The sequence below is a fragment of the Sminthopsis crassicaudata genome, chromosome 5, assembly GCF_048593235.1.
Source record: "Sminthopsis crassicaudata isolate SCR6 chromosome 5, ASM4859323v1, whole genome shotgun sequence".
NCBI lineage: Eukaryota > Metazoa > Chordata > Mammalia > Dasyuromorphia > Dasyuridae > Sminthopsis > Sminthopsis crassicaudata.
The window spans coordinates 45,500,186-45,526,917 of NC_133621.1; the positions used below are offsets into that span (position 1 = coordinate 45,500,186).

The 26,732-nt window shown below is 34.0% G+C and overlaps 1 protein-coding gene across 5 annotated transcripts in view; it reads right to left on the reverse strand.

Annotated features, from left to right (window-relative positions):
- ANKIB1 (ankyrin repeat and IBR domain containing 1) overlaps positions 1-26,732 on the reverse strand; it is a 140,066-nt gene that overhangs the window by 78,241 nt on the left and 35,093 nt on the right. For 3 of the 5 annotated variants that reach the window (XM_074272252.1, XM_074272249.1, XM_074272251.1), the window contains exons 2-3: positions 20,414-20,683; positions 9,580-9,880 (exon numbers count right to left, since the gene is read on the reverse strand). In XM_074272252.1, the coding sequence (XP_074128353.1) occupies positions 9,580-9,880; positions 20,414-20,601 (489 nt within the window). In that variant the 5' untranslated portion in view covers positions 20,602-20,683. Of the gene's footprint in view, positions 1-9,579; positions 9,881-20,413; positions 20,684-22,211; positions 22,442-26,732 lie in introns of those variants that run through there. The other 2 variants (XM_074272250.1, XM_074272253.1) reach the window with 2 other exon arrangements.

Genomic DNA, 26,732 nt, shown 5'->3' on the forward strand with positions numbered 1-26,732 from the left:
GAAGATCCCATTTTTAACAACTTTCTAAAAGACGACTTGGTCATTATAACTACCTCATATATTTGGTTTCAATTTTTAATTTATGCATTCCATTTATATGTTGTAGTCAAATATGTTTTTACAATTCTGAAGGCATCAGTTCAAGCCTTCCCATGCTATTGAATTTGTAGTTCTTTACAGAATAATAATATTGTTATTCATGTACCAAAGTTTAGACCTTACTCAAATAAAACTTTACTAGATTAAAACTGCATTAAGACTTTTGGGACACTTTGTACTTCAATAGATAATTATAATAACAATCACACCAACTTCCAAATAGTACAAACTGTATCTCAACTATACTTTCTCATCAAATAATATTATTTTTTATCATCTCCAGAGGAAAATCCATATGCTCCATAATTAGCCTTTCTTTAAGTATTTTAATATTCTGTGAATACCAAAGAACCACTCAGGCTGTCTGCCTGCAATATTTTGTACTTATTACATAACTGACTCATATCCTTTAATAATTACACATTTCTTGGATCTAAACTTTTTAAAAAATTTTTTCCCGTACATCCCAAGGCATATGCTGAAACCTTACCACAATGGTCTTTGGACCACCTACAGTTTTAATTCTTAAGATATTCAGACACTGCATAATTTGTAGCTGTATAACATATCACACTAAAAGAATATAAATGTTAAAAAGTTAGGTTTTACTGACAGGGATGTGCTTGAGATTCTTGAAGGCAATTTGTAGTTTCCCAATAAAATCCAACATTAATAATCTCTTTTTTTGTATTTAATTTTAGGTTCAGATCACTGTTCATAAGCAGAACACATGGACTAATGGGCCGATTATCCAATTGAAAATAACCTAAACAATTGAAAATTTTCATCCAACTGATATTTGCGATATGAATTATTGTGTCAGTCAAGGATTTCATTAAGGAGGTCTATAATATTCTGGGGTTTGTTGGAATCCTATGATGCTATTGGAAAAAAAGAGCAATTAAAAGATCTGGAATTCTATATGCATTTTAGTGACATTATGACAGTGGTAAACACACAAGTCTGATGTACTTATCACTATTTTTCTAAAACACATTTGACACAACTTGATAGAGAACAGATTTTTAGGCTTTGATTTGTAACACCAAAAACTTAAAAAAGAAAAACATAACAATTTTGGATTTTCTATCCCTATCAGGCAAGTAGAAGACTTTCCACGTGATGTGCTATCAAAAAGTGTTTTATCACTCCCATCGAGAATTTACAGGCATGAGAGAAGAGGCTTGTGGAGTTTTAGTTACAAACTTGATCTTTTTTTTTTTTTTTTGAGCGCTGCTGCCAGAGATCTGTATCATTCCTTTAATTTGGCTATCTTGAAAATTCAATTCCTCTCTTACTTTTGAAATTATGCTGCCTCTGCCATGATTTTCCACCTACATATCTGGTTCTGAATTCAATTGTTTTTCCTGGCTTTTGTCTTCTTTAATGCAATTTTTGCTCCCTCATAGAGCACACAAGTAACTAAGGTGTCAAAAAGCAAAAATATTATAGTTCTATAATTGATAATAAAAGTTGAATGTTATAAAAGTGGGGATGATGATAAAATTAGCACTGACTTTTGTTATCTCTTATATCACAGTTCATCTATCACCAGCCTGGGCAACTCCTCTGAACTCCCAACTCGACTTCAATCTGGCAAAGAAGCAATGGACAAAAGAATAGACCATTGTACAATTTGCTTAGACCTTTCTCCTTTGGTCCACAGATATTTTATGTCCAACTTGACACTAAAAGAAAAGAAACTCTAAAGGTATCACTTTTCAATCATATTATAAATTTTGTTCATTTTGATGTTTCTTTCATAAACATAGTTACTTAATAAAACTTACACATGTAAAAAAAAATTTTTTTTTTTTTTTGCTGAGGAAATTGGGATTAAGTGACTTGCCCAGGGTCACACAGCTAGAATGTATTAAGTGTCTGAGACCAGATTTGAACTGAGGTCATCCTGATTTCAGGGCTGGTGCTCTATCTATTGTGTCACCTAGCTGCCCAAAAAAACTTTTATAGTTAAGTCTTTGATTAAAGGTTTCTTGCCCTGTACTAAGTGTTGTAGCTTATGAGTATACACATGCTCTTTTTATTCTATCATTGCATGCATGCTATATAAGTATTTCTAATGAAACTTTCCAAGAAACTCAATGTGCAATGTGGTGTATGGAAGCGCCATTCTAAAATAATTAACATCTTTGTTACAAAGGGATAGTTTGTTGAGAAAAGGAGATACTTTGAAATGAATATGACATTTACAAAAGAGGTTAACAATAAAAATTAGATAATTTTTTTTTTTAAAAATCAAACATTCTAATTCCCTAGGATCAAAAAATCCTTAGTCAATTAAGACCCTCCTTTAAGATTCACTAAGTATATACATGCCAATCACTGAATGTCATGTTGAGACAGAATTTTCTGTCTTTAACCAACAAAAAAGATTTTATTCAAATTAAAGTACTTAAAGCATTAAGTATTTTACTTTATGACACTACTATGACATAATAAGATCACACAATTTTAGCACCAGAAGAGATCTGTAGATTACTCAATACAACATTCTCATTTTAAATTTGACAAAACTGAGGAAGAGAGACGCTAAACTGCCTAACTAAAGTTAAAAGAGACAGTGACTGAGGTAGAACTGGTGCCCAGTTTTAGAATCTCCTTTTATGTAACCTTTTAAAACAAAATAAATAAAATGTTATTTCTGAAATGCATTTTATTTTAATGAAAAATATAATCTTCGCTGAAGCCTCAAATGTTCCTATTTACATACTTAACATTTTCATAGCTAAAGAACAACTAAAAATGGAGTAACAAAGAGGGAGTTGCCTAAATAAAATCCAACAGATGATAAGACTAGTCATGAGAGATCTGAGAGGTCCCTGAGTCTTTCCCCTCTTTTTTGCAGTAGAAGATTGTGTGGGATTTTCTCAAGATTTCTTTCTTCCCAAAGATTCTATGAATGTTACGTAACAGGTCATATTTCATTCTATTCAACTTATTCAATCAAGTTTGAAGTTATAAGGAATCTGAAAACCAATGTTTGCATGTAATTACACACACACATGCTTTCTCTGTAAAACTCAGTTTAACAAAATGCAATATTAAATTATACTTACTGTTAAATGTAAGGAAAGAATGTATAATGTAAGCAAAGTACATGCTAAAATCGATGGAGTGCTATTTAAGGCCAATTTTTTCAATAAGGTAATCTCTGTATTTAATGATCTCTGTATTTAATAAAGGTAGCTAAGATAATTCATATGATCCTACCAAAAGCACTTTATATATAGCTGAAGATGTTCTTTGTTGATAACAGCACTGAAAAGCAGACTCTTAAATCTGCTATTCATGCATGTAACTTCATCTTGTGACATGATATACTTGTAGACAAAGTAGAAACCGTATGGGAAGGGATAGGAAAGCAGAGGCACTCTTAGTCCTTTTATATTTACTTGACAGTCAGTATGAGAGACTAATTATTTTAGAATGGACCTACCACATACCATATTAAATTTCTTGGAAAGTTTCATTAGAATCATGTGGCATACCAAAAATATTTTTTAAAATTTAGTCTTAGAAACCAGGACTTTTAAAGTATAAATGATTATGATAAAGTATGTAGTAAGTTGCATGTGAAATAATTATTGAAAAGGTTGATTTAATTACTAAGGCAGAAAATATTATAAATTCTTGCTTTAAGGAAAATATTATGTTCTTTATAATCACTGACTACTGGTCAAATATTTCATGTAACCTGTGAGATGAAAGCTATAAGTCCTTTCATGATCTATGATCTCATTACATGTGACTATTTCTATCACCAATAAAAACTGCAACCCTCCATGTTGCTTCATTCTGAGCATTTTTTGGCTCTAATTGCTTCATAAATCTCTCAGAGAAATACTTAGTAAGTAGTGATAGTGAAGGAAGAGATGTATCCATTAGCCTGTTAATCTGTCTTTTTATCATTGCTCGGGGTCCAGTCTACCTATTTTTCTTGTCATATGTCTTCTATGTTGTTTTTAATGCTAATTTTTGGGTACAACATTATTGATCATGTGCTATACTATATTTAAACATAAAGTTGCTCTCTGGGTTGTCTGGCATGTATCAGAGGTGGTGGAGAATAAGTACTCTTAAATTTAATTTTTTCTAATTAAAGAATCTTAGAGATATGATAGAAGAAATTATAGCCAGTCCAATCCCTGTCTGAAAGATGAATTCCTTCTGTTATTTCAGAGACTATAGAGGTAGTAATCAGTCTCTTCTGCTCATTTGTCAACATTGGCTATAATGTTCTCTAAACAGCTGCGTAAGAGGTGACATCACAAAATTAAACATTGAATTCTGTTTCCACTTCTTAATTTGTACTGAAGGTGAGATTCTGTGAATCCTTAGCTAAGCTGCACTTGAGGTTGTCTTCTAAAGGAGCTTATCAATAAAGTCTCACTTTTTGATCTGAATAAGGAATGTCTATGGGCCAGGGCCCTGGTGACATGAGTCCTGAACTCATGATTAGATTTTGAGAACCATTATCTTGCCTGGTAAGAACAAAGCCTAGAGAAAAGGATTTATTGGAAATATTACAAAAGGGGGAAAAAACATTATTGAACTTTTTTATATAGACAAGAAATGAGTTGTAAAATAGTTCAATTATTAACTTAGCTGCCCACTAACTAAACCTACTTCTCCCCTCTTTTTCAAAATAGACATTCTCCCTTGTATCAAATAAATATAAGCAAAATAAATCAATCAATACATTGACTTGTATGTAGGTTGTTCTCATAATGTTACAAAAACTAAGAGCAGGAAGGAATATACAATGATAGCTGCTATGTTCTTCATGGTCACATATAAAAGAATTGTGATCTTTTTTATTCTTTTGGAATCTTCTGTTTAAATTATCTTAAAAATAGATAACTAATTTCACATTTAAATGTGAACTTTTTGTTCTTTTAGAATCTGTATAGTACAGATTTCTTCTGTGATCAGGGTGAACTCCTACCCATCTTCATCTTCTTAAAACCAGGAATATTTTTTATCATTTTGTAACATAGTAACACAAGAAGTAATGTAATAATGTCACTATCATCATCAATGAAAACAGACCAATTTGCAAAAATGTCAAAAGTTCTCTTTCAGAAGGGAAAGGGACCTGTATGTGCCAAAATGTTTGTGGCAGCCCTTTTCATAGTGGCTAGAAGCTGGAAGATGACTGGATGTCCATCAATTGGAGAATGGTTGGGTAAATTATGGCATATGAATGTTATGGAATATTATTGTTCTGTAAGAAATGACCAACAAGAGAAATACAGAGAGGCTTGGAGAGACTTACATCAACTGATGCTAAGTGAAACGAGCAGAACCAGAAGATCATTATACACTTCAACAATGATACTGTACGAGGATGTATGCTGATGGAAGTGGATATCTTCAACATAGAGAAGAGCTAATCCAATTCCAATTGATTAATGATGGACAGAATCAGCTGCATCCAGAAAAAGAACACTGGGAAATGAGTGTAAACTGTTATTTTTACCTTCTGAATCCAATTCTTCCTGTGCAACAAGGAATTCGGTTCTACACACATATATTGTATCTATAATATACTGTAATATATTTAACATGTATAAGACTGCCTGCCATCTGGGGGAGGGGGTTGGGGGAGGAAGGGAAAAATCTGAATAGAAGTAAGTGCAAGGGATAATGTTGTAAAAAAAATTACCCATGCATATGTACTGTCAAAAAAAAAAAGTTATAATTATAAAATAAAATTAAATTAAAAACAAAAACAAAAACAAAAACAAAAAACAAAACAAAAAAAAAAAAATTCTCTTTCAGTTCACACGTCACTTTGCACTACACCACATCTTTTTAGGATGTTTTGTTTTAGTCTATATAGTATGCCAAACTCTCTTCAAGCCAATTTTCTCTTCAACTGCTTGTGTTCTCTTACAAAGCAATATTGCTTTTAACTTTCTATTATCCTCCTCCACAGTATTTTGCAAATAAGCTTGTATACTAAAGAAGTTCTGTCCTTGGTGGCGATCTTGAACCTTGTAAGGATCAGTTTCTGTAAGATGAGATGTTTTCTTGGCTTTTTCAACCACCTTACTGTGTTGAATCATGTATCAGTTAAAGAATTATTAAAATTTATTTTAGCCAAAGTCAATGTTTTTACTCTAGTTATATGTCAATTTTTTTAGAGTACAGTTTGTTTAAATAGGCAGGATTATTAAATTCATGTATCTAAATGCAGGATCTTTATCTTATCTTTTCTTCTAATTTATCATTTACCTTGATTTCTTCCTTACTCCGGGAACAATCATCAAACCAATACAACCATTCCTGGAAAGGGCATGCCAATCAATTTTCCTATGACTCCACTCATTATCTCTGTTACTTTCAAGACTAAAATATATGTTCTGACTATCACTATCCTGTATTCACTGTTTTTCCTCATTAGGATACAAATAGCTGAAGGGTAGATTGTTTTCCTTTTTGTATTTATACTATGAAAATGTAGGACAGGTCCTGGTATAAAACAATCACTTAAAATACTTCTTAATTCATTCACTAAAGCAGTCGTAGACCACATTGGGCCTGAGTCTTTACTGTTATATAACTTTAAAAATTTTAATACTCTTAAGAATACATCTTTTTAAAAAACTATTTGTTATCTATTGGACTACCTGCCATCTAGGGGAGGGGGTGGAGGGAAGGAGGGGAAAAGTTGGAACACAAGGTTTTGCAAGGGTCAATGTTGAAAAGTTACCCATGCATATGTTTTGCAAATAAAAAGCTACAATTAAAAAAAAAATTGTTATATTAGATAGTCTCTTTGGAAGGAGGTAGATGTAGGAATAAAGAGGTACGAATGGAAAAACGCAAAAAAAATTTTTTTAAAGACAATCTACTTAAAAAGAGTATATTTTAAGACAAATAAATAATAAAAACCATTGCAATATACTTGTAAATCAGGTTCTAAACGACTGGCAATTTTCCCCCATTAAACTGCCTTTGGCAAATGACATACATCATCAGTCAGCTGCAAACAGTTAACTAGGGAGGCTGATGGCAACAACAGAAAACAATGTGACAAATTACTAAAGAGAGTAGTTAATCAAGAAGTTCAGGCATTGGGAAATCAACTCATTCCTTCCAAGGCACAAGAGATGAAGACAACTGGCTTTTTCAACCCTGAAGATTGCAAAGAAAAAGGCAGAAAAGAATGGTTCTCCAATTTTATAGTTATCTAGCATGAATGTGACTGTAGCCAAGTGAAATTATGAAGGACAAGCCAAGAAGCTGCTACAATTAATAGAACGCTCAGACAAAACTGAAGCACACTTTTTTGGAAGGTAGAATATTTGTATGAATTCTATAAAGCAACTTCTAATGTTGGTCACTAAAACAGTAATTGCTATGTGGTATAAAAAGGCAATAGTTGATGCAACATAAAAAGGATATTAGTTTCTCTCTTCTTAGTTTCCTATGCACATATAAAAAGAAATAAGCTAACAAAAAAGAGTTCGCATTTAATGTCTTTTTAAAAACAATTCAAATATGAAAACAAACCTAAATACAGGCTTCTGAACCAATGTTTACTAAACTGTTTCTTAATCCTGCAGAACCAACTGTGTTACAAAGGAGAGCCAGGTAAGATGTTTTATGGCAGAGCAGGTTACCTGGTGGCTTTAACTATGCGTTTATATCCCTAGGGAAGAATCCTATTTAAAACAGCGAACTCCATGACAACATCAAGGATAGCTACCAACATAGCATTTTCTAAAAGGTAGGGGGAAAATACCAGTGTTTAAAAGTCAATGAAAGCTGCATCTTCAACACAAACTTCTGCATTTCCCCCCATTCTCTCTGGCCTGAGTCAGAAGCTGGAACTTATAATAGTTATGACCTCACTATTCTTTGCTACTCAAAGCCAAAATCTCATAGTTGTCCCCCACTCTTCATTTGCTTTCAAACCACATATCCAGTCAACTACCATGTTTTGTTTCTTTTACCACCACAAGCACTAGCCCATGGTCTATAAGATCACCATCCTTGGTGAGTGCCTTATGACACTTCTAGTCTGAGCCAGCCTAACTGATCTTACTTTTCAATTCCGTGTTGCAGGTCCTCAAGTTCAAGCCTAACTATATCACTGCCTACTCAAGCACTGTCTCTTGTATAGAAGACCCCTTTTAAGCTTGGCACTTAAGCTCTTTGACTACAATTAAACTGAACTACTTTCATTCTCAAAACTGAGTACTCCACTTCCTGCTTCCAAGATGTTGCTTCTGCAAATATGTTTTCCCCTTTTGTAACTTTTCCCATAAATCTTTTGGCTAGGTTTTATCTCCTCCCCAAGTGAAATGGAAACTTCTTGTGGGATTATTCTTGGACAACTGGGAATGGCCAAAATGTACTCCTTTGTCCTCTCTTCAATTCCTAAGCTTCCTTTAAGGCACAACTCAGGTACCTTATTCAAGGGAAATCTTTCCTGATTCTACCTCCAATATACCCAGAAAATATCTTGTATACACACAAGTATCTGCAAGTCCCTAACAGAATGTGTACTATGAGGGGGAATTTTTTGCTTTCTTTGAATCCCCAACACTTACCACAGTGCCTGGCATAGAACAAGCACTTAACTTTCTAACTGTGTGACCCTGAGCAAGTCACTTAACCTCAATTGCCTCAGCAAAAAAAAAAAAAAAAAAAAAAAAAAAAAAAAATCCCAAAGGAGTGCAGGGGAGCCAAACCTCTCCATTTGGTTCCCTGAACCCCAAACCTGCCCCTAGACCTTATCATTTAACTCCCTGATCACCAGAAACTCCAATCTCATTTTGGTTCCCTAAATCTTGACCATACCATTTGGTTCCCTACTAAAGGGAACCCCAAAACCTAAACCTCATCAATACTACAGTTAAAGAAGACAGCCATGGTAGCAGCCAAGTTCTGTCAGAATCATATCTGGAAAAGGAGCTGTTACAGTACCATTACCTTGGTAGGTGTGAAGTGGTAACATTTACAATAAAGAGGTGACTTTTGCCAGAGTATACTCAAGTTACGACTATAATGTTCTTTTGTGGTTTTAGTTGTTTATGCAGAAAGATATACATCCAATTAAGTTTCTAATAAGACAAAAACATAGCTTCATTATAAAGGTTTCTAGGGAAGCTTGCTTAATCTAAGCAATTTCTCCCAATCTGTTAATACACAAGAAGAAAAGTGAGATGACAGCATGTTTTGTTCACATTTCTTCCCCTCTCCCAAGTCTTGAGCATTGTGGCTGTATTTGGTACTATACCTTGCCGGTGGGAAGGAAGCCCTTTTCTTAAGAAATAAACAAGCTAGTAAATATCAGAAGCAGGACTGAGATCTTTTGATTCCAAAATCAATGTTCTTTCCATTAATATTAAGACAGGTAAAACTATTAACTTACTGGCAGTTGATAGACATGAACTCTGCCATACATTTGGCTATACAGAATGGAAGAACAAGCATCTAAAGTTTTACCTCTACACAGGTTTTCATCCCTGAGGCAGCGGCATAGTGCAAAGGTGTGTTTTTTTTGTTATCAACAGCATCAATGGCTGCTCTTTCATATTCGCCTTGATCAAGCTTCGCTCCTTTCCATTTTAAGATCATCCGGAGACAATCTGCTCTTCTGAAATCATCTTCAGAGGGACGTGTCAATCGAGGATGAAGGGCTCCCTCAGAGATCATAATTTGAGGCCCCATACATAACAGGTGCATAGATGTTTCATTGTGCACATTCCGCTTATTTGGATTTCCATCTCTAACAAAAAGAAAGGTCCTATAATGGTAAAGGGGGGAAAGTACAAGAGCTAGTAAGCATTTAGTCTGTTATTTTTTTCTTCTTATGTAACATACGTTATATTCAAAGGGATAATCTCAGGCCTCAAATTCGATATCCATTTTAAATTAGCATATGATTCATTGCAGGTTGGTAGGTATACTATTTAGTATGAAAAAAAATTACAAAAATTTATGCAGTCATAAACTTTTATTACATATAACAGTTCCTGGAATATTAGGGTTATCCTTAAACAATAACAGATGATGAAAAAATATCATGGACATTTTTCCAATTAAAATTTCAATCACATGAAGATCGAAACCTATTAATACTTTTGGTTTTCATTTTTTTGTTGTTGCTTCAGTTATATTTTTCTTCTACAAGTTAGGGTCATTAGATAGACTTCAAGACAGTAGACATTTATACTGCCTCTGATTATCTGAGCATGGTAGTTAATAGCTACCTTGAAATATGATCATTAATGCTTTAGAGAACAACTTACAAGAAAGCCATTTAAAATCAATATATTTGGGGAAAAAGAGCCATTAGCTATTAGGTAAACAAAATAAGCCAAACAATGAGTCCATTAGAAGTTATTAATGAAACATGGACTCTGATAACTTCTACAAGAAAAAGTGGATTTCTATTTGGGAAGTGGTTGCTCATCCTTCATAAAAAGCAATGTCTCTAAATGATTAACCAGATTTAGGCAAAGTATTTCACTTGTTATTTGGCAAATGAAACAAAGATCCATTTTATCTTTTGATACACAGATATCTATATATGACTTATACTTCAAAGACAAATTCTTCCAGAATGAAAACAAACAAACAAACAAAAAACCCAAACACTTCAACGAGTATAAATCAGCTTTCTACAAAATGTTTTGTCATTCCTGTGGTCCAAAATCACACACTGAAAGTCAACTTTGTCATCTAAAAATGAGACAGAAAAACAAAAATATTCTTTCTATAAAAGAAACCAAAAGAAGACAAAATTTGAAAATAAAGGTCAATTTAAAACTAATTGCTATCCCTTCATCAAGACTCATCAATGGAGTATTATAGAAATTCCCTAAGTGTCTCAAGGTGTCTTATCCTTTATGGGACTAAAATTCAAATGAGTGATAGTTCCCAAGGTTTTTGGTGCTCAATCATTTATTTCTGCTGACCGAAAGAGGATAAATTGTTGTCATCATTATAATTATAGCTGATATCTATGTAGCACTTATTTTCATCTCATTTGATCCTCCCAGCATGTTCAAAGTGCTATTATCTTCACTTTACAAATGAGAAAACAGGGAAGAGATTAAGTGATTTGTCCAAGGTCTCACTGAATGAGGTTACATTTGAACATGAGTCTTCCTGACTATCTAGCTAGCTCTTGTTCTCTGTGTTATCCAACTGCCTAATTGAAGGAGAAAGTCACCATAGATACTTCTTAATTATCAGGAGCTTAGGAATCTAAACTTTTAAAGATTTTTTCTAATGCCAGTCTTGGACAGGCATAACAAGGTTAAGTTTAAATTACTTAGTAAGTGATGTTTGCAGTTTTGAACAATGCTTCTAGCTTAAAGAAATTCATGAATAGAAAATGAGGAACAGTTATGCGTTATGAAATTGTATAGAAACAAAGACCAAAAGGAAAAAAGAGTAGCCTTGGATTCACAGCCAGCATTTGCTATCCATTGAGTGTTTGTTACTCAAAGTGAGGCAATGAAGAAGCAAGCTTATGCCTTAGATGGCTCTTCAAAACTCTAAGTAACTAAATAGTTCCTAATCTGCATTGTTGAGGTGAAAGATTGAAATAGTTTACTAAGGAGTAGAGAAAGGGGAAAAAAGAAGAAGAGTATAGACAATATATGGGTAATAACTTAGGAAAAAACTGAAAAAGAATGTTGAAAATGGAGGTCAGAGTGAGTAAGAAGAAAAGAGAAATAGGGCAAAATGGAATGATAAAAGATTATGATCAAATATGGTTCTTTAAGAATTCATGAACATAAAGACATGTGTAACGGAAGTAAAGTAGAAAAGTGGGTCATGGAAACTGAACAGACTGAGAAACTAGAAGTTAAAGTATTTGAGGCATTTTTAGTATGTATGTTGGACTCCCTAGTTATGAAGGCCAAATTTGGGCTCAAGAAAAGGATTGTAAATCAGGTACTGAATTCATTAAGGAAAGAAGCAGAGTATGTGAGGAAGTTGATAAATAACAGATACCAGGTTTTGGATGAGCAACAAATCTGCATATTGTGAACCTTGAAATAAAGAAGATAATGAGTTATTGTAATAAAAGAAAAGTCTAGAAATGGCAATAAGGAACAAAGAATAGTCCAACTTTCCCACTATTACTATGAAAAGAAATTGTGATATAAGGCAACCTCTATTAGAAAGGGTAGGGAAGGAAGCAGGATCATAAGGAGAGGGCCAGGTATCATATTAGAAAGTAGAAGGAGCAGGGCAGCTAGGTGGCGCAGTGGATAGAGCACCAGCCCTGAAGTCAGTAGGACCTGAGTTCAAATCTGGTCTCAGAACTTACTAGTTGTGTGACTCCGGGCAAGTCACTTTAACCCCATTGCCTCAGCAAAAAAAAAAAAAAGGTAGAAGGAGCAAGATAAGTTTGTTCATTACAGACTAGGCATTCTAGAGGTCTCAGTGGAAATGAGTGAGACATATGAGGCTTGGGTTGAGGTGAAATATTTGATGATAAATATTTAACTAGATACGATTGGGGGAGGAGGGCTTTGGGAAATGGATTATAAATCAGACATGCTGATCACTTCCTTAAAGTGATCTTAAAAACAAGAGAGGAGGACAGTACAGAAAGGAGTTTGTAGACCATCAATAAAGGGTGTATAAGGGAATTGGGGTATTATCAAGGAATAAGTTCACACAAAGTATTAGTGCTTAGGAAGAAGGTATATGATTAGACTCTTCAAGGTCTTAAGTTCCAACCTCTTAGAAAGTCTGATTTGAATGACATTATATTCTGTGAGGCTGAGATATCCACCTCAAAGCTGAAAGAATAGAAGGAAGCAATATGGATGCTAGATTTGCACTTACATTTTCACTGGCTGCTTGCCAATTCCTTGAATTTTCTTTCATCTCTACCTCCTGATTTTCTTGATTTCCTTCATATCCTGGCTAAAATTTCACCTTCCACATGAAGTCCTTCCCGATTCCCCCTTAATTCTAGTGCCTTCCCTTTGTGATTATAATTTATCCTATCTATAGCTTGTTTACACATTGTCTTCTCCATTAGATTGTGAACTCCTGGAGGTCAGGGGCTGGCTTTTTATCTTATTTGTAGCCTGAGTATTTAACAAGGAGCCTGATGTGCACAATGGACATTTAATAAAAATTTACTGCTTGAATTAAGTAGTGCTGATATATATCTTAATAGAAAGCTATTTAGAATTTCAACATAAGTGTTATAAAGTGAATCAAAATCCTTACAAATACACTTTATTATTAATAATATAGATTTTTACAGAGTATATATTTGATCTACTTATTTTAAATCCACCAACAGACTTTACAAATGAAAATTTAGAAAATATAACATTAATCCAAAAATGTTTTAATAAAATAAACTATTTACATTTTATAAATGATACTGTAATAAGGAGTTAATATACTAAGAAAAAACAGAAACACTGAATACTATTCCTAATGCTTAAGGGGTATTTACCACTAATATACTATGAATTTTTTTTTTTTTTATATACTATGAAAATTTTAAAACCAGGTCAAAATGGGGACCCTAAGACTATCTACTGTTCAAATAAAAACTGGGACAGTATAATATATTCCAAACTCAACAGAATTTCAGTTTAGGGATGCTGGAGAACAGGAGCATAGTCCTCTTTTACTCTGTACTTCCCAAGAGGTCTTTGTTGTTGTGGAAAATACCCTCACTGTAGCTGTTGATGCCAAATGTCTCCTATGTAGACTTTTTGATTATAATGTTAAAAATCTAAAACATTACAAAATGGATTCTTTAGAAAATATTTCTATTCTTCAAAATATGAAAAGTAAAAACACTCAAAATTCTAAAAAAAAACCCCAAACATAATTGCTAGATTAGTAAGAGAAAATTAGATAAGATTTTACAAAAATTTTTAATACAACACCTTTGCCAAAATTATGCAGCACATCAGCTCACAAAAAAGCATGGGCTTACAAAAAGAAGCAAAAGACAATCCTTGCCCTGAAGGGAGCTTACAACTAAAAGAAGAAGACAATATACAAATAAATACATATAACCAAGCTATGTACATACACACATGTATGTATATGTGTACACATAAAGAAAGGACAAATCCAAAATCATTAACAGAAGGAAAGCACTAGAGTTAAGAAGGGTTGACGAAGGCTTCCTGCAGAAGGTAGGATTTTAGTTGATATTTAAAAGAAAGCAGCAGTTGAAACTGAAGAGAGAGCATTCTAGGTCTGGGGTTGAAATTGGTTCTAGAAGTTGTTAAAGTTAGAGCATTGAATCTAAGTGTAAAAAATGGAGATGGAATAAAAGAGCTTGGGTGGAGTGTATGGATGACAGAATACAGCTAGAAAGCTAAGTCATCATTATTATTACAAATGATCATGGGGTACTTCTGCTCAGAGATGCTCACTAGAACCAACTCTCCCCAACATTGGGGTTGGGGAAGAGGAAAGAGATTGGTGGTGGGGGGAACCAATATAACTGCCCAGTTTGCCTAATACCTAAAAATGTCATAGTTCTCAACTTTGTGAGCACTTATTTTTATATTTACTATTTCAAAATAGAAAGGTTTTTCCTATAATTCAGAAACTTGTTAAATATAAGAAAGATCAGGGAAACAGGAAACATAGGAGACTATTTCTAAATATTCATTCTTCTCTAACTCTATTGATTGTATTATCTGAAGAATTTTTGCCACAGCCTGCAGTAAGTTTCTGATGGCCTTCTATCATTCTTCAAGGAGAATGATTTTAAAGTCTTTTCTACTTGTTTCAGTTTGTTGAACGTCTTCATCTGTAAAAACAAAGTGGTACCAGGTGATTTTTAAGGCCTTTTCAAACAAGTCTATAACTATGAGCTGGTAAGCCATCAGCTTATTTACTTATTTATTTCAACTCCATCTTCACTGAAAGAAAATATTCATAAAATATTATTTGTGGGGGAGTGGAGGAAGGGTATTAATAACAGACATTTAATTCTACTACTAATCAATCTTGCTGCAGGGAGGATTTGCTTTCTAGCAGAAGCAATTGTTATGTCTAAAGAGATGGAACCATTGTTGTTGCCACACTACCAGTTATGAGAAAAAGAGATCTAATTGCTTTCTTTGTCTGACTTAGCAGATTACAAATCATGAACAGTCAAGTCTAGTCTTGTCCTCCACACTACTCAGATTTCAGTAGTCAAACTTATATCAAACAGCACCAATTCATACTGACACCATACACAGACATCAGAAGCACTAGGATGATGAGTCACATGCAAAAGAATGGTAAAATTAGGACGACTACCAATTAGTTCAGAAATCTGGCCAGGTTAAATACAATGAATGCAAGACAAAGGAAAAGTAACTATTAAAATTCTCATATGGGAAAGGAAAAAAAAAAATCAAACATGGGATAAAATTCTGAAGAAGTTTCCAAATTGTATTCAATAAAAGCATGCTGCATACATGGTAAAAAAAAAAAAATCCTCAATCATGATGTTATGCAGTACCAAACACAACATCTTAAAGTTAGTAACCAGAGTTAATTATTTGTTCCAATACAATTATTAAATTAAAATGACTGGATTTATAATTCATTGTGTATTAAGTCTAAATCCACAAAAGTAACAAGACTACTAAGAAGGTAAATAACTCTAAGAAAGTCAGAGTTGTTAAGGGTAAAGAAGAAACCTATGAAGCAAATTAGCTATCTGGTTATAATCAAAGCAATGTGCTCAAGTCTTGCAACCCTAAAATTCTGGAAATCAAGTGTTGATAAGTGAGAATCCATAAATTAGCCATCATTACTTGTGAAATCAGGGTGTTTTTGTTTTTGTATGGGGGATGGGAGGACTTCGAGAATGACAGGGAGGAGGACAGATATATTTACAGTTTCACTTAACAATGAAAATAAGTGAAACTTAAGACAACTTCTGTGTGCCAATGCCAGGACAGGCCCTTCAGTTTCCTCTGGAGCCCAAGAACCATTGCCAGCACCAAGCCATCTGTTAAGACTTTTTCCATTTTAGGACCCAAAGTCATTTCCACCTCCTAAACAGTTTCCTACTCTTCTGCTTGTTGTGAGATAGGTTTCCTTGGGTCTAACAGGGCATAAAATCACTGGCCAACAATCTTTAGGGAAGGACCTAAAACAATTTGATCCCATGCCTCTCCACAGATTTCTCTCCTACAACTCTTAGGCTCTCTTCTCTTTTCCCTCTAAATTATGTCACTTAGTGATCCACAATCAACTCTTCTTGCCCAATGCTTATACAGATGATTCAACAATCTCTAATTCAAGCCCTAAAAATTCTTGTGAATTCAAGGCCTCCATCATTAGCTGTTAGATAGTTCAAATTGAATTTGCCTTGAGCATCTCAAATCCAATAGGTACAAAGCAAACTCACTATCTTTCCTCTCAAAACATCTATTCTTCCAAGCTTTTCTATTACTGCCAAGGGTACTACTATTCTCCCACCCAAGCAGTTTAACATATAGGCTTGAAACCCATGTATTATCCTACATGTCCAACCAGTAGCAAATCATCTTTCTTCACAATTCTTAAATGTGTCTCCTCTTCTCCACTCAACAAGTCACCATCCTTGTATCAAAACACATAACATCAATGCATGTAGTAGGGTACCTTGCAAAAATGAAAGCGCTGTCTCCTTAACTAGCCTCCCCACTTCAGATCTCTACCACTCCAATGCACTGGCCACTCAGTTGTCAAGGAGATTTTTCTCAAGTGTAGCTCTGGTGATGATGACTGCTCCTATGGCTTGCTATCTTTCTCTAGAATTACATGTAAAATGCTATTTGACTTCTGAAATTCTTTAAAAGCTGACCCCTTCCTGCCTTACAGATCTTCTTACATATACTTTATGATCCAGCTATCTTGGCCTACAGAGACTCCCCTACACAAGACATTCTATCTCCTGCTTCCATAGCCTCCCCTCTGTTTCTTCCTTCCCAGGCTAAGTCTGCTGAAGTCCCACTTCTACCCCTGTTCTTGTATTACCTTCTACCTTACTCTCCATAGGTCTTCAGTGTACCTAGCTATTCCTATATTTTCCTCCCCATTAGAATGTGAGCTTAAGGTGAGCAACTCTGTCTTTCTTTGTATCCCAAGTTTGTAATATAGTGAGAGCTTATTAAATTATTAATGACTAATAGGTGCTGGAGAGAAAATACAAAAAGAAATAGTACCTATGCTCAGAAAGTTTCATTTTTAAGGAAAATAATATAATCACTACTAAATTAGTAAAATTTTGATTGCTGTATGCTGAGAATTACAATTGGAATAGAAGACACTACTCTTGAATTATAAGAATTTACAATGTGGGAAAAAATAAAATACTATTTTAGTTTTGTTTTTTTTAATGTATGTATGTATATCTACCTATATACTTATATATATGTTGTGTGTGTGTGTGTATGTATTTTTATACATAAATGAAAGTAGTTGGAAGAAATGTCACAGAAGTGGTGGAATTAAAATGGGTTCTCAAAAATAAGCAGTCAAAAAGGAAAGAAAACCTTTTAGAATACAGTAGTAACATTAGGATTAGAAAAGGAAGGGAGGATGGCACTACCATGCTTCTGTGGAAGACTGAGAAGAAATACTAGATTGGAATTGAGAGCTGATAAGTGAAAACCCATAAAGCTTGAAAATATAAACTGGGCCAGATCATGAAGAGATTTAGTGTTATAGGCAATAAATACTTCATCATGAAGGTGACTGATAAAAGCTGTTTTAGAAAGATTAGTCTGGCATGTATTATGTATAGAAAGAAGAGACTGAAAATTGAGCAGCTATTTAGGAAGCTACTGAAGTAATCCAGTCTTGTTGAATAGATAAGAACAAAGCTATACTGATGGTAATGGGAAGATGCATCTAAAAACAATTTTGAAAGGAAACTGAATGAACTCAAATGGATATAAAGAGTGAAAGGGTTATCACCATAAAAGATAATGAAAAGGTTTTGGGGATGGGTCTCCAAGAAAATGGAGATTTCATAAAAAGAATGTTTTCATATCACTCACAGGACATTTAAATCACTTTGTCTAGTATTAAGGCACTGTTGTTGCTTTTTTACAGTAACTTACTCTCATTAGTAATAATATAACATCTGTAATTTCCCACTTATATACCAGATAAACTATGTCAAAGAGTAATAATAATACTTAGGATAAAGTCCAAAAGAATGTACAGACTTATGTACAAAAAAAAAATCAACAATGGATATAATACAGCTTTAAAAATACCGAAATATCAATTTTCAAAGTGATTAAACAAACATTTATTAAGCATTACTAAATACTAAGTACTAGGCACTATGCTACATATCAGGTACAAAGAAAAGTCCTGCCCAAGAGGACCTAATGTTCTAACAATTCCAAAGGGAAGATAATGAGAGGGAAAACATAACCATCAAGTACTGTATTAGAGAAGGGGTAACTCAAGAGGTCCACAACTATAAACTCAAGCTGGCTTTCTCATCTCCAAAATATTTTTAATAATACTTTACATTACTATAAAGCAGGCACTCTGAAAGCATAATAGAAGTCACAGGATTTCACAAGTGATTTTCTAAAATTGTGGGTTACATAACTAAGTTACAAGGTAAAAATTCTAATGTATTTACTGATTTGGGATACTTGTGCAATGTGCTTTACATACTAAAAGTAAAAAAAAAAAAAAAAAAAAGATGTCACGTTATAGCATGACATGAAGAAGAATGAGTAGCCCATCAAAGAAGTCTATCAATGTGTTTAAATTGAACATATGCTTCAGATGGGCCCAGAAATAATCAATGACTGGGTCGCAATTTGGAAAATCTCAGAAGTACTTTAAATCCTAGGTTGTTAAAACTGTGATTTGAGCCTTTCCAAAAGGAGCTCTTTTAACTGAATATGAAGGTTGTAAAATTATGATGAACAGTAAATGTTTTATTTGTATACTCATATACCCAGGGTCACATAAAAATTTCTCAAGCAAAAAGGGATCACGGGTGGAAAAAGTTTAAAAAATCCTGCTTTAGCTGATCCCAAACTCTTTAATAATCACATAACATCACTAGAAAAAATAATGCTACTAAAATGGAGCATCAGAAAAATGCAAGTTCTTTCTAAGTTGCTCTGAGTACCCTGAAAGTAACTCAAAGGATAATGAAAAGCTCCAAGGTAGAGGGGAAGTAGTCACAATGGTCACCAGGCACAGGTATGACCTCTTCCACACAGGAGATGAGTCATGCAGCATAGAGAACAGACAATAAGTGAGCCACATGAGTAACTCAACATTGTAGATCAGAGATTAAATCCTTTTAATGTTATGGCCCCTTCTGCATGTGAGATGAAGCCCAGAGGCCTCTCAAAATATTTTATATGCATTTAAAAACACAAAATTGCAAAGGAAGTGTTTATTTATTTAAAAATTTTTTAAAAGTTCATGGACCCAGGTTCAAAACCCATACCCTCGATATTTAAAAAATCTATAGAAACATTTAATAAGAAAACACAGACAAAAAAGTATAAAAAGAAGTCACAGAAGAGTAATATTATTGGTGGATTGAGTATCCACACTGATATAATGTATCCTTCAAAGTATCAAAGTAAAGCTGAAGTAAATATATACATATTTTTTATTTTTCCAATAGCTAATCCTTAGTTTCTTACTTTTGTAGAATTAAAATGTTCTGCATTTCAAAGACTTGTATTATGGAAAATTAAATTCTTACTAAATATTTAATGAAAATGTATAAACTACTTTTGATTCCTTAATATATAAATGCTTTGATAGGAATGTTAGGTGGAAGAACTCACTCCTTCCCCCAACTGTTCTACAACTATCTACATCACAACAACTTGGGGATTTTCCAGAGACTCAAAGAAATAAATCAACTTGCCCAAAGTCTCACGGATTATGTAGCAGGATTTGAAATTATACCTTCCTGATTCTAAGTCCCAATAATCTATCTACTCCACCATAATACTTCTCCATGATCATTTAAATATTCTAGGAAAAAAACATTATCAGTTAATGCTGATTTATGATTCTCAGAAGGCATGCCTCAAATACAGTAGCAAAATGGGCAGTGAGGAATGGACAGGAAAGCTGGGTGGCACAGTGGAGAGAGTACAACTTCAGGATCAGGAAAACCTGACTTTAAATCAGGTCTCCAACAATTAACATTCACTACCTATTTGATCCTGGGCAAGTCACTTAACCCCAAGTGCTTTGCAAAAAAAAAAAAAAAAAAAAAAAATTGTGTGTGTATGTGTGTGTGCGTGTGCGTATAACTATGTATAGTTACAGTAACACTCACCCTAATATCCGGTTCATTCCATGTCTAGCAGCATAGTGCAATGGAGTGTTGTGCTGATAAGGCTCCCCATAAGACGAATTTGGATCTAGGGATTCTTTTAGCTGAGGGTTGCTCTCATATATTTGGTAGGCCAAGTTTTCATCTCCATTGATAAGCGCTTTGCGGAATTTGGTGGTTGTATTTCCCATGATGTTATCTTGGTAACTAGTGGCACCTTGTCCTTTTCCCCTTCAGCCACTTCTTGAGTACTTTTGCAACATGCTTCACATTCTAAAGAAGAAAAAGATTTCAAATTAGATTGTAAAATAATATTCACAAAGAGGCTTTCCCTTAAGAAACTAACTGTAGCTTTGAAAAATACAACAGGAGGAAAACCAGATTGTTAAAATGTTTTTTTTTTATTTAAATAGAAAATTCACTCAAATATTTAATGATGCACAAATTAACTTTCTGTTAAACTGTAACACCATTTCATGTCCACACTGTCTTAAAACTATGCCCAGGTTTTGTACTTTGTCCCATAAAATGAACTTTAAAACAGAAGTTTTCCAACTTGTCTCTTTGTTTAGTCAAGAAAAATCTGGTTGAACACCCCTGTAATTTATTACTGATGTCACATGGACACAATTCATGTTGCAGTGGGCAATTTGATGCAGTTGAAATCACTGAACATTTTCCTTATATACATAATATAGAACTGAACCTTAACTCTTTTTTTTTTCTTTTTTGGAGAAATGTAGTCTTCCCCCCCCCCCCCAATATTCTTTTTTGAAAAAGTTGTCTTATTATATAGCTTTAATTTACAAGATTATGCATGGGTAACTTTTCAGCATTGACAATTGCAAAACCTTTTGTTCCAACTTTTCCCCTCCTTACCCCCACCCCCTCCCCCAGATGGCAGGTTGACCAATACATGTTAAATATGTTAAAGTATAAGTCAAAGACAATATATGTATACATGTCCAAACAGTTATTTTGCTGTACAAAAAGAATCAGACTTGAAATAGTGTATAATTTGCCTGTGAAGGAAATCAAAAATGCAAGCGGACAAAAATAGAGGGATTGGAAATTCTATGTAGTGGTTCATAGTCATCTCCCAGAGTTTGAACCTTAACTCTTGAGTGAGGGAAAAGCAAAGTGCTCAGTCTCAAACTAAAAAAGGAGAACAGGTGTTCAAATATATGAGATACGACTCAATACAGAAGATCAATAGAACAATTTACAAAATCATTATTTTAGTGCAGTGTCAGGAAGCTAGGGCAATTAACGTGAGGCAATGGATAGAACAAGCATTAGACCTGGGAGTCAGGAAGACCTGAGTTCAAGCCCAGCTCAAACACTAGCTCTATGACCCTGGGCAAATCATTCAATCTGTTTGTCTCAGTTTCAACTGTAAAAATGGGGGTCCTGAAGAAAAAAACAGCAAAGCACTTTTTTTATAGTGCCAAGAAAAACCCATAAAAATGCAATCATGAAGGGTCAGACACAGCTTAACAACTTAATGGTAAACTATCATTTAAAAATCACTTCTCCTTAAATAACTAATAGAAAGCTATAGATCAAATCTAATTTATTTGACTACTAAACATAAAGGATAAGGCCAAAGTTAAAATTAGGAGGGGATACCTACATTTAATGAGGATGAACAGAACCTGAAGGCCTAGTAAAAAGAAGTGGCTCGGTTATACAGGCTTGACTCTGAAATGAAATTATAACATCAGGAACTAGTTTTCTCAATATGTTGCACTATTACCTCTAGATTGTGAGAGTTCATCAAATATAATATCTGCATTCTTACCTCACTTGATTACTGTCAGGTAAGTTGTTGTAAACTTTAAACAGATTCGCGTATCAGAAGGATTATTATAACACCCAATACTTTCTAGATCCTTGATTAGTCCGGCAAATTCCAAAGTTATCTGAGAGGCATGTTATTTTCAATGCTGACCACAAACTTTTCATTGGAAACTGGCCCTGAGAAGAACGTGTTGGTGGCTAGAGCTCTCCAGGAAGTTTTCTACAAATGATCTGGGAGCAAAGGATGACAGAAACAAAAGGTAAATTATCTGTCTTAAGAATTTTAGGCATGAGTGTTACACTACCTAAATAAAGATTTGATTTTATCATGCTCATCTAAGTAAACTTCAGAATCTCCCTATAGCTCCAGGATCAAACAAGTTCTACCCCCATTATCATCTGGCCCCTTATCACCTTAGTCATCTCTTTGCTTTTTATTTCTTTTCATGTACTCACTGGACTTCCTATGTTTCCTTAAAACTGACATGCCAACATCGCAACCTGAACATTTCTTTGGCTATCTCCCTGCCTCAAATTCGCCCTGCTTCGTTTCCTTGGCTTTCTTCAAGTCTCAATGAAAGTTACATTTTGCATGCTTTTTTCCTTTTTGACTATGAACTCCTTGAGACCAAGGATCATTTTTACCCCTATGCTCAGGGCTTAGTATGGTGCTTGGCACATTATAGCAATAGATTTCAATCATTTATAAACCATTTAGGTTCTTAATATGTTGTACCAGACAACAGGCAGACACTGAGGAACAAATATAAAAGAAAGTAAAAGCATCACTAAGACAATCTATCCCCCAAGAAGCTAACATTCTCTTAGCATTCCTTCAAGAAATGAGCATCATAGAGTAAGAGATAAGAGGGACCACAGAGATCACCTAGTACAATCACCAGAGAAATTATATGATCTGCCTTAGTCTATTGCCCTTTCCCACATTATACAATACAACCTAACTGGATTACTGTTTTTCATGATGATTTTCCATCACTATATATCCCCCACACCCCTCATTTCATTTTTACTTCATAGAATCTCTAATTCCCTTAAATTACAAAGTTCAAGTGTCACCTTCTATATGTAACTTACAAACAGGCTTTGCTGTCCCTGTCCACCACTATCACTCTTCTTAATGATCATATAGTAACTTTGTTTTCATTGATAGGTACAGAGCTCTCCTGTTTCTTGACTCCAATGCTCTGGGATCTCTCCCTAGGTATGAGAAGAGCTTGTATAAAAGGAAGGGGCAGGAGATGCTGGATTAGACAGCCAAGAGGTCATTTTGGCTTCATCACATGGGGAGAGTAACAGGTCATAAACTTAGAAAAAGGAGGCTGAAGCCAGACTCAGAAAAATTTGAAACAGCATTTTTTTTTTTAAATCATGAACCCCTTTGAGTTGAGGATGGGTATAGTTAGTTGACTTTTCAGTAGAAAACCTTCTATTGAAGACACACTTAAAGACCTCTTTTAAGCGTTTGAAAGCATTAAGATTGTTTGGACCTATCTTCCTTTTTCTAATAACAAAATAACTAATATTTTATGTATAAGATGAATTGCATAATTTATATAATTTAATCTCACTTTCAAGCAAAAGATGCAGCTCTGTGTTTGCAAATTACATTTTATTCACATAAATTTATCTCTAAAATAATATATACCTTACCAAAAAAGAAGTTATACAACATAATTTAAGGGGAAAAGACCACATACCATACTACCTGAGAATGCAGCAACATTTTAAAGGTATAATTAGGATTGGATAATCTTTAGAATCTTAAGAAAACATTAGCAATACTTTAATCTTGCTTTATATAGGAATTAAGCCTTCCATGAGTGAGTATAGAATAAATATTTTCTCAACTGTTTCACATTAAAACAAACAAACAAACAAAAAACGATTATTTATCCTACAAAGCACACAACTACTTTACTATTCCTTATAGAACCCAAATACTTTTTCCTAAACTTCTGGGTATGTTCTCCCATTCTTTATAGTTAGAAAACGATTTGCTAAATAATGATGCCTCTTTGAATTATAAACTTCTTAGCACTAAAGTGTGTGCTAATATAGGTGATGAAAACTTTGCTACCTAGAGAAGCATACAAGCACTGCACATAATTCTTATATGCTCAAGGTAGACTATATAGCAGTATCAAGGCAAGAGAGCAATATCCCCCAAAGAACTCTGAAAATGCTTATTTTATCTCTATTATTTATGTGGATATAGTCTCTTTTGGTTCAGCTTCAAATTTCAATTCTCTTTTAACAAGTTAGTTAGTGGTCCATAAACACACTTTAGTTCCTTACTTACAGAACTGGAACAAGCTAATCAAAATTACATAATTATAAAAAAGATAAAATAGCAAAATAAATAGTGAAGTACCTTAGTGAAACATCCAATTCAACTTTCTCAGTTACAAATGAGTAAACTAAGGCTCAAAGAAAAAGCAAGAATGTTTTCTCCAAAGGATAAAGAACAAAAGACTATAGATATTGAGGAAATTGCAAAAGGTGCCAGAAATAAATTCCTCACTTATTCATAAAGTTGAAATAAAAAACTGATTTCTATATAATCCAAATAGAATTATTTCAAATAATATTTCCTGATATATTGCGAGTACATTTATTGTGTTTACACATTTTTTCCTTGATTTTGCACCTTTGAAACAATGAGTACTTCCATTTTGCATTGCAACTTAAAAGGATGGATTTTATCCTTTGTTTTTTGTAATATAATAAATATAATTTTAAAAATTGTGATAATTTCCAAAGAGAAAAGCAAGAATACATGAACCTAAGTCTAGTAATTCCAAATTCAGTTTTTCCTTTCAAAGGAAAGATTTTTTTTGAAAAGCTATAAATTCTAATTTATCTTTTCTTAAAATATTCAAATGGGTCTGTGGTTTCATGGATGGGACTACTCCTTTCAAGAACATAGCCAGACAGTCATACAAGCTTGTCTGTCCTGTTCCACTTCTCCAAGTCTTTGCATAAGTTCACCACAAGCAGCCCTTCTTCAACTGACTGATACTTACTGAATATCAATGGCATATGTAGGCTATCCTTGGGCTTTTGAGACCAAATGGGATATTTGATATTTTATCCCATATTACATATGGGATAATATATGTAACGCATTTTGCAAACCTTGATAGGCTACAGGAATGGACAAGCTATCATTACAATATGATCAGTTCTCCATCCTTTTTCATTCATATGTTTCTTTGATACTTTTTAAACTGATTCTTCTTCATAATCAGATAATTTGTGATATGCTTTAGCTTGCTCACACCCACAACAGTACTTATATATTGCCCTTTGGATGATACTCAATTCCAATTCTTTAAAAACTATAGTATTGTGTGATTCATATTTATACTGCAAAAGGACTTTGGCATTAAAAATATAGGTATGTGGGGCAGCTAAGTGGCACAGTGGATAGAGCACCAGCCCTGAAATCAGGAGGACCTGAGTTCAAATCTTATCAGGCACTTAACACTTCCTAGCTGTGTGATCCTAGGCAAGTCACTTAACCCCAACTGCCTCAGCAAAAAAATAAAAAAATAAATAAAAAAAATTTAAAAAAAAAAAAAAAATATATATATATATATATAGAGAGAGAGAGAGAGAGAGAGAGAAAGAGAGAGAGAGAGAGAATGTTTCAGATAAATATTTGAAGTGATTAAAAGAATGTTGTAATTTCTCAAAGGAAATCCATCCTATTAATTTTACTGCTTAATCCTTGCCCCAACTCATTGTCAATTTAAGCAGCTGTCCAAGATAATAGATGAACTCCATATTATCAGTTGTCCATTGAATTACATGTCAATCTAGACAGCAGCATTCAAATCTTTTTACTGCTGTAGTTTGTCCTTTGTTTTTGAAGAGGATCAATGACATCATGGGGTGGTGTTTTGACTTGTGCATGAATTAGATTTAGTGAGGCAGAGTTGCACAAAAACATCTTGCCCCATTCTCTCTTCCAGAGTCTGTCCAGTGGCAAGACATCAGAGCAACTGGCAGTGGCATAGGATGGATGATGTTTTGATGTCTGACCAAGGTCACTAAGTATTCCACAGTACTTGCTTCAGCTACCTTCACAGTCCTTGGAACAAACTGTTCACAGATTGCAGATGAAATCTTCACATATTTAATGGCAGATATCCCCTTATCTCTGAAGGGTTTGAGGCCCAGCAGTTACCCTCAATCTGGTCTAGCCTGTCTGCCAAGACATTTTATTAGTATGTGGCAGCTGCTCATGATCCAGCTGGTTGGAGCCACAGATTACAATTGGATGAACAAGTAGACCCAAAAGGTGGAGGGGCAGCCCTCACACTAAAAGTACTAGTCCTCCTAAAATACACCCTTCTGTGAACTGAAGGTATATTTATGTATGCTGTATGTACACTGTCTGATATATTTCTGCATGCCATTCCTTGTTATAGCTAAATTCTTTTGAGTAGTTTATACAGCTCATTCAAGAGACTAAATGTTCCAAGATTTGATACAATTA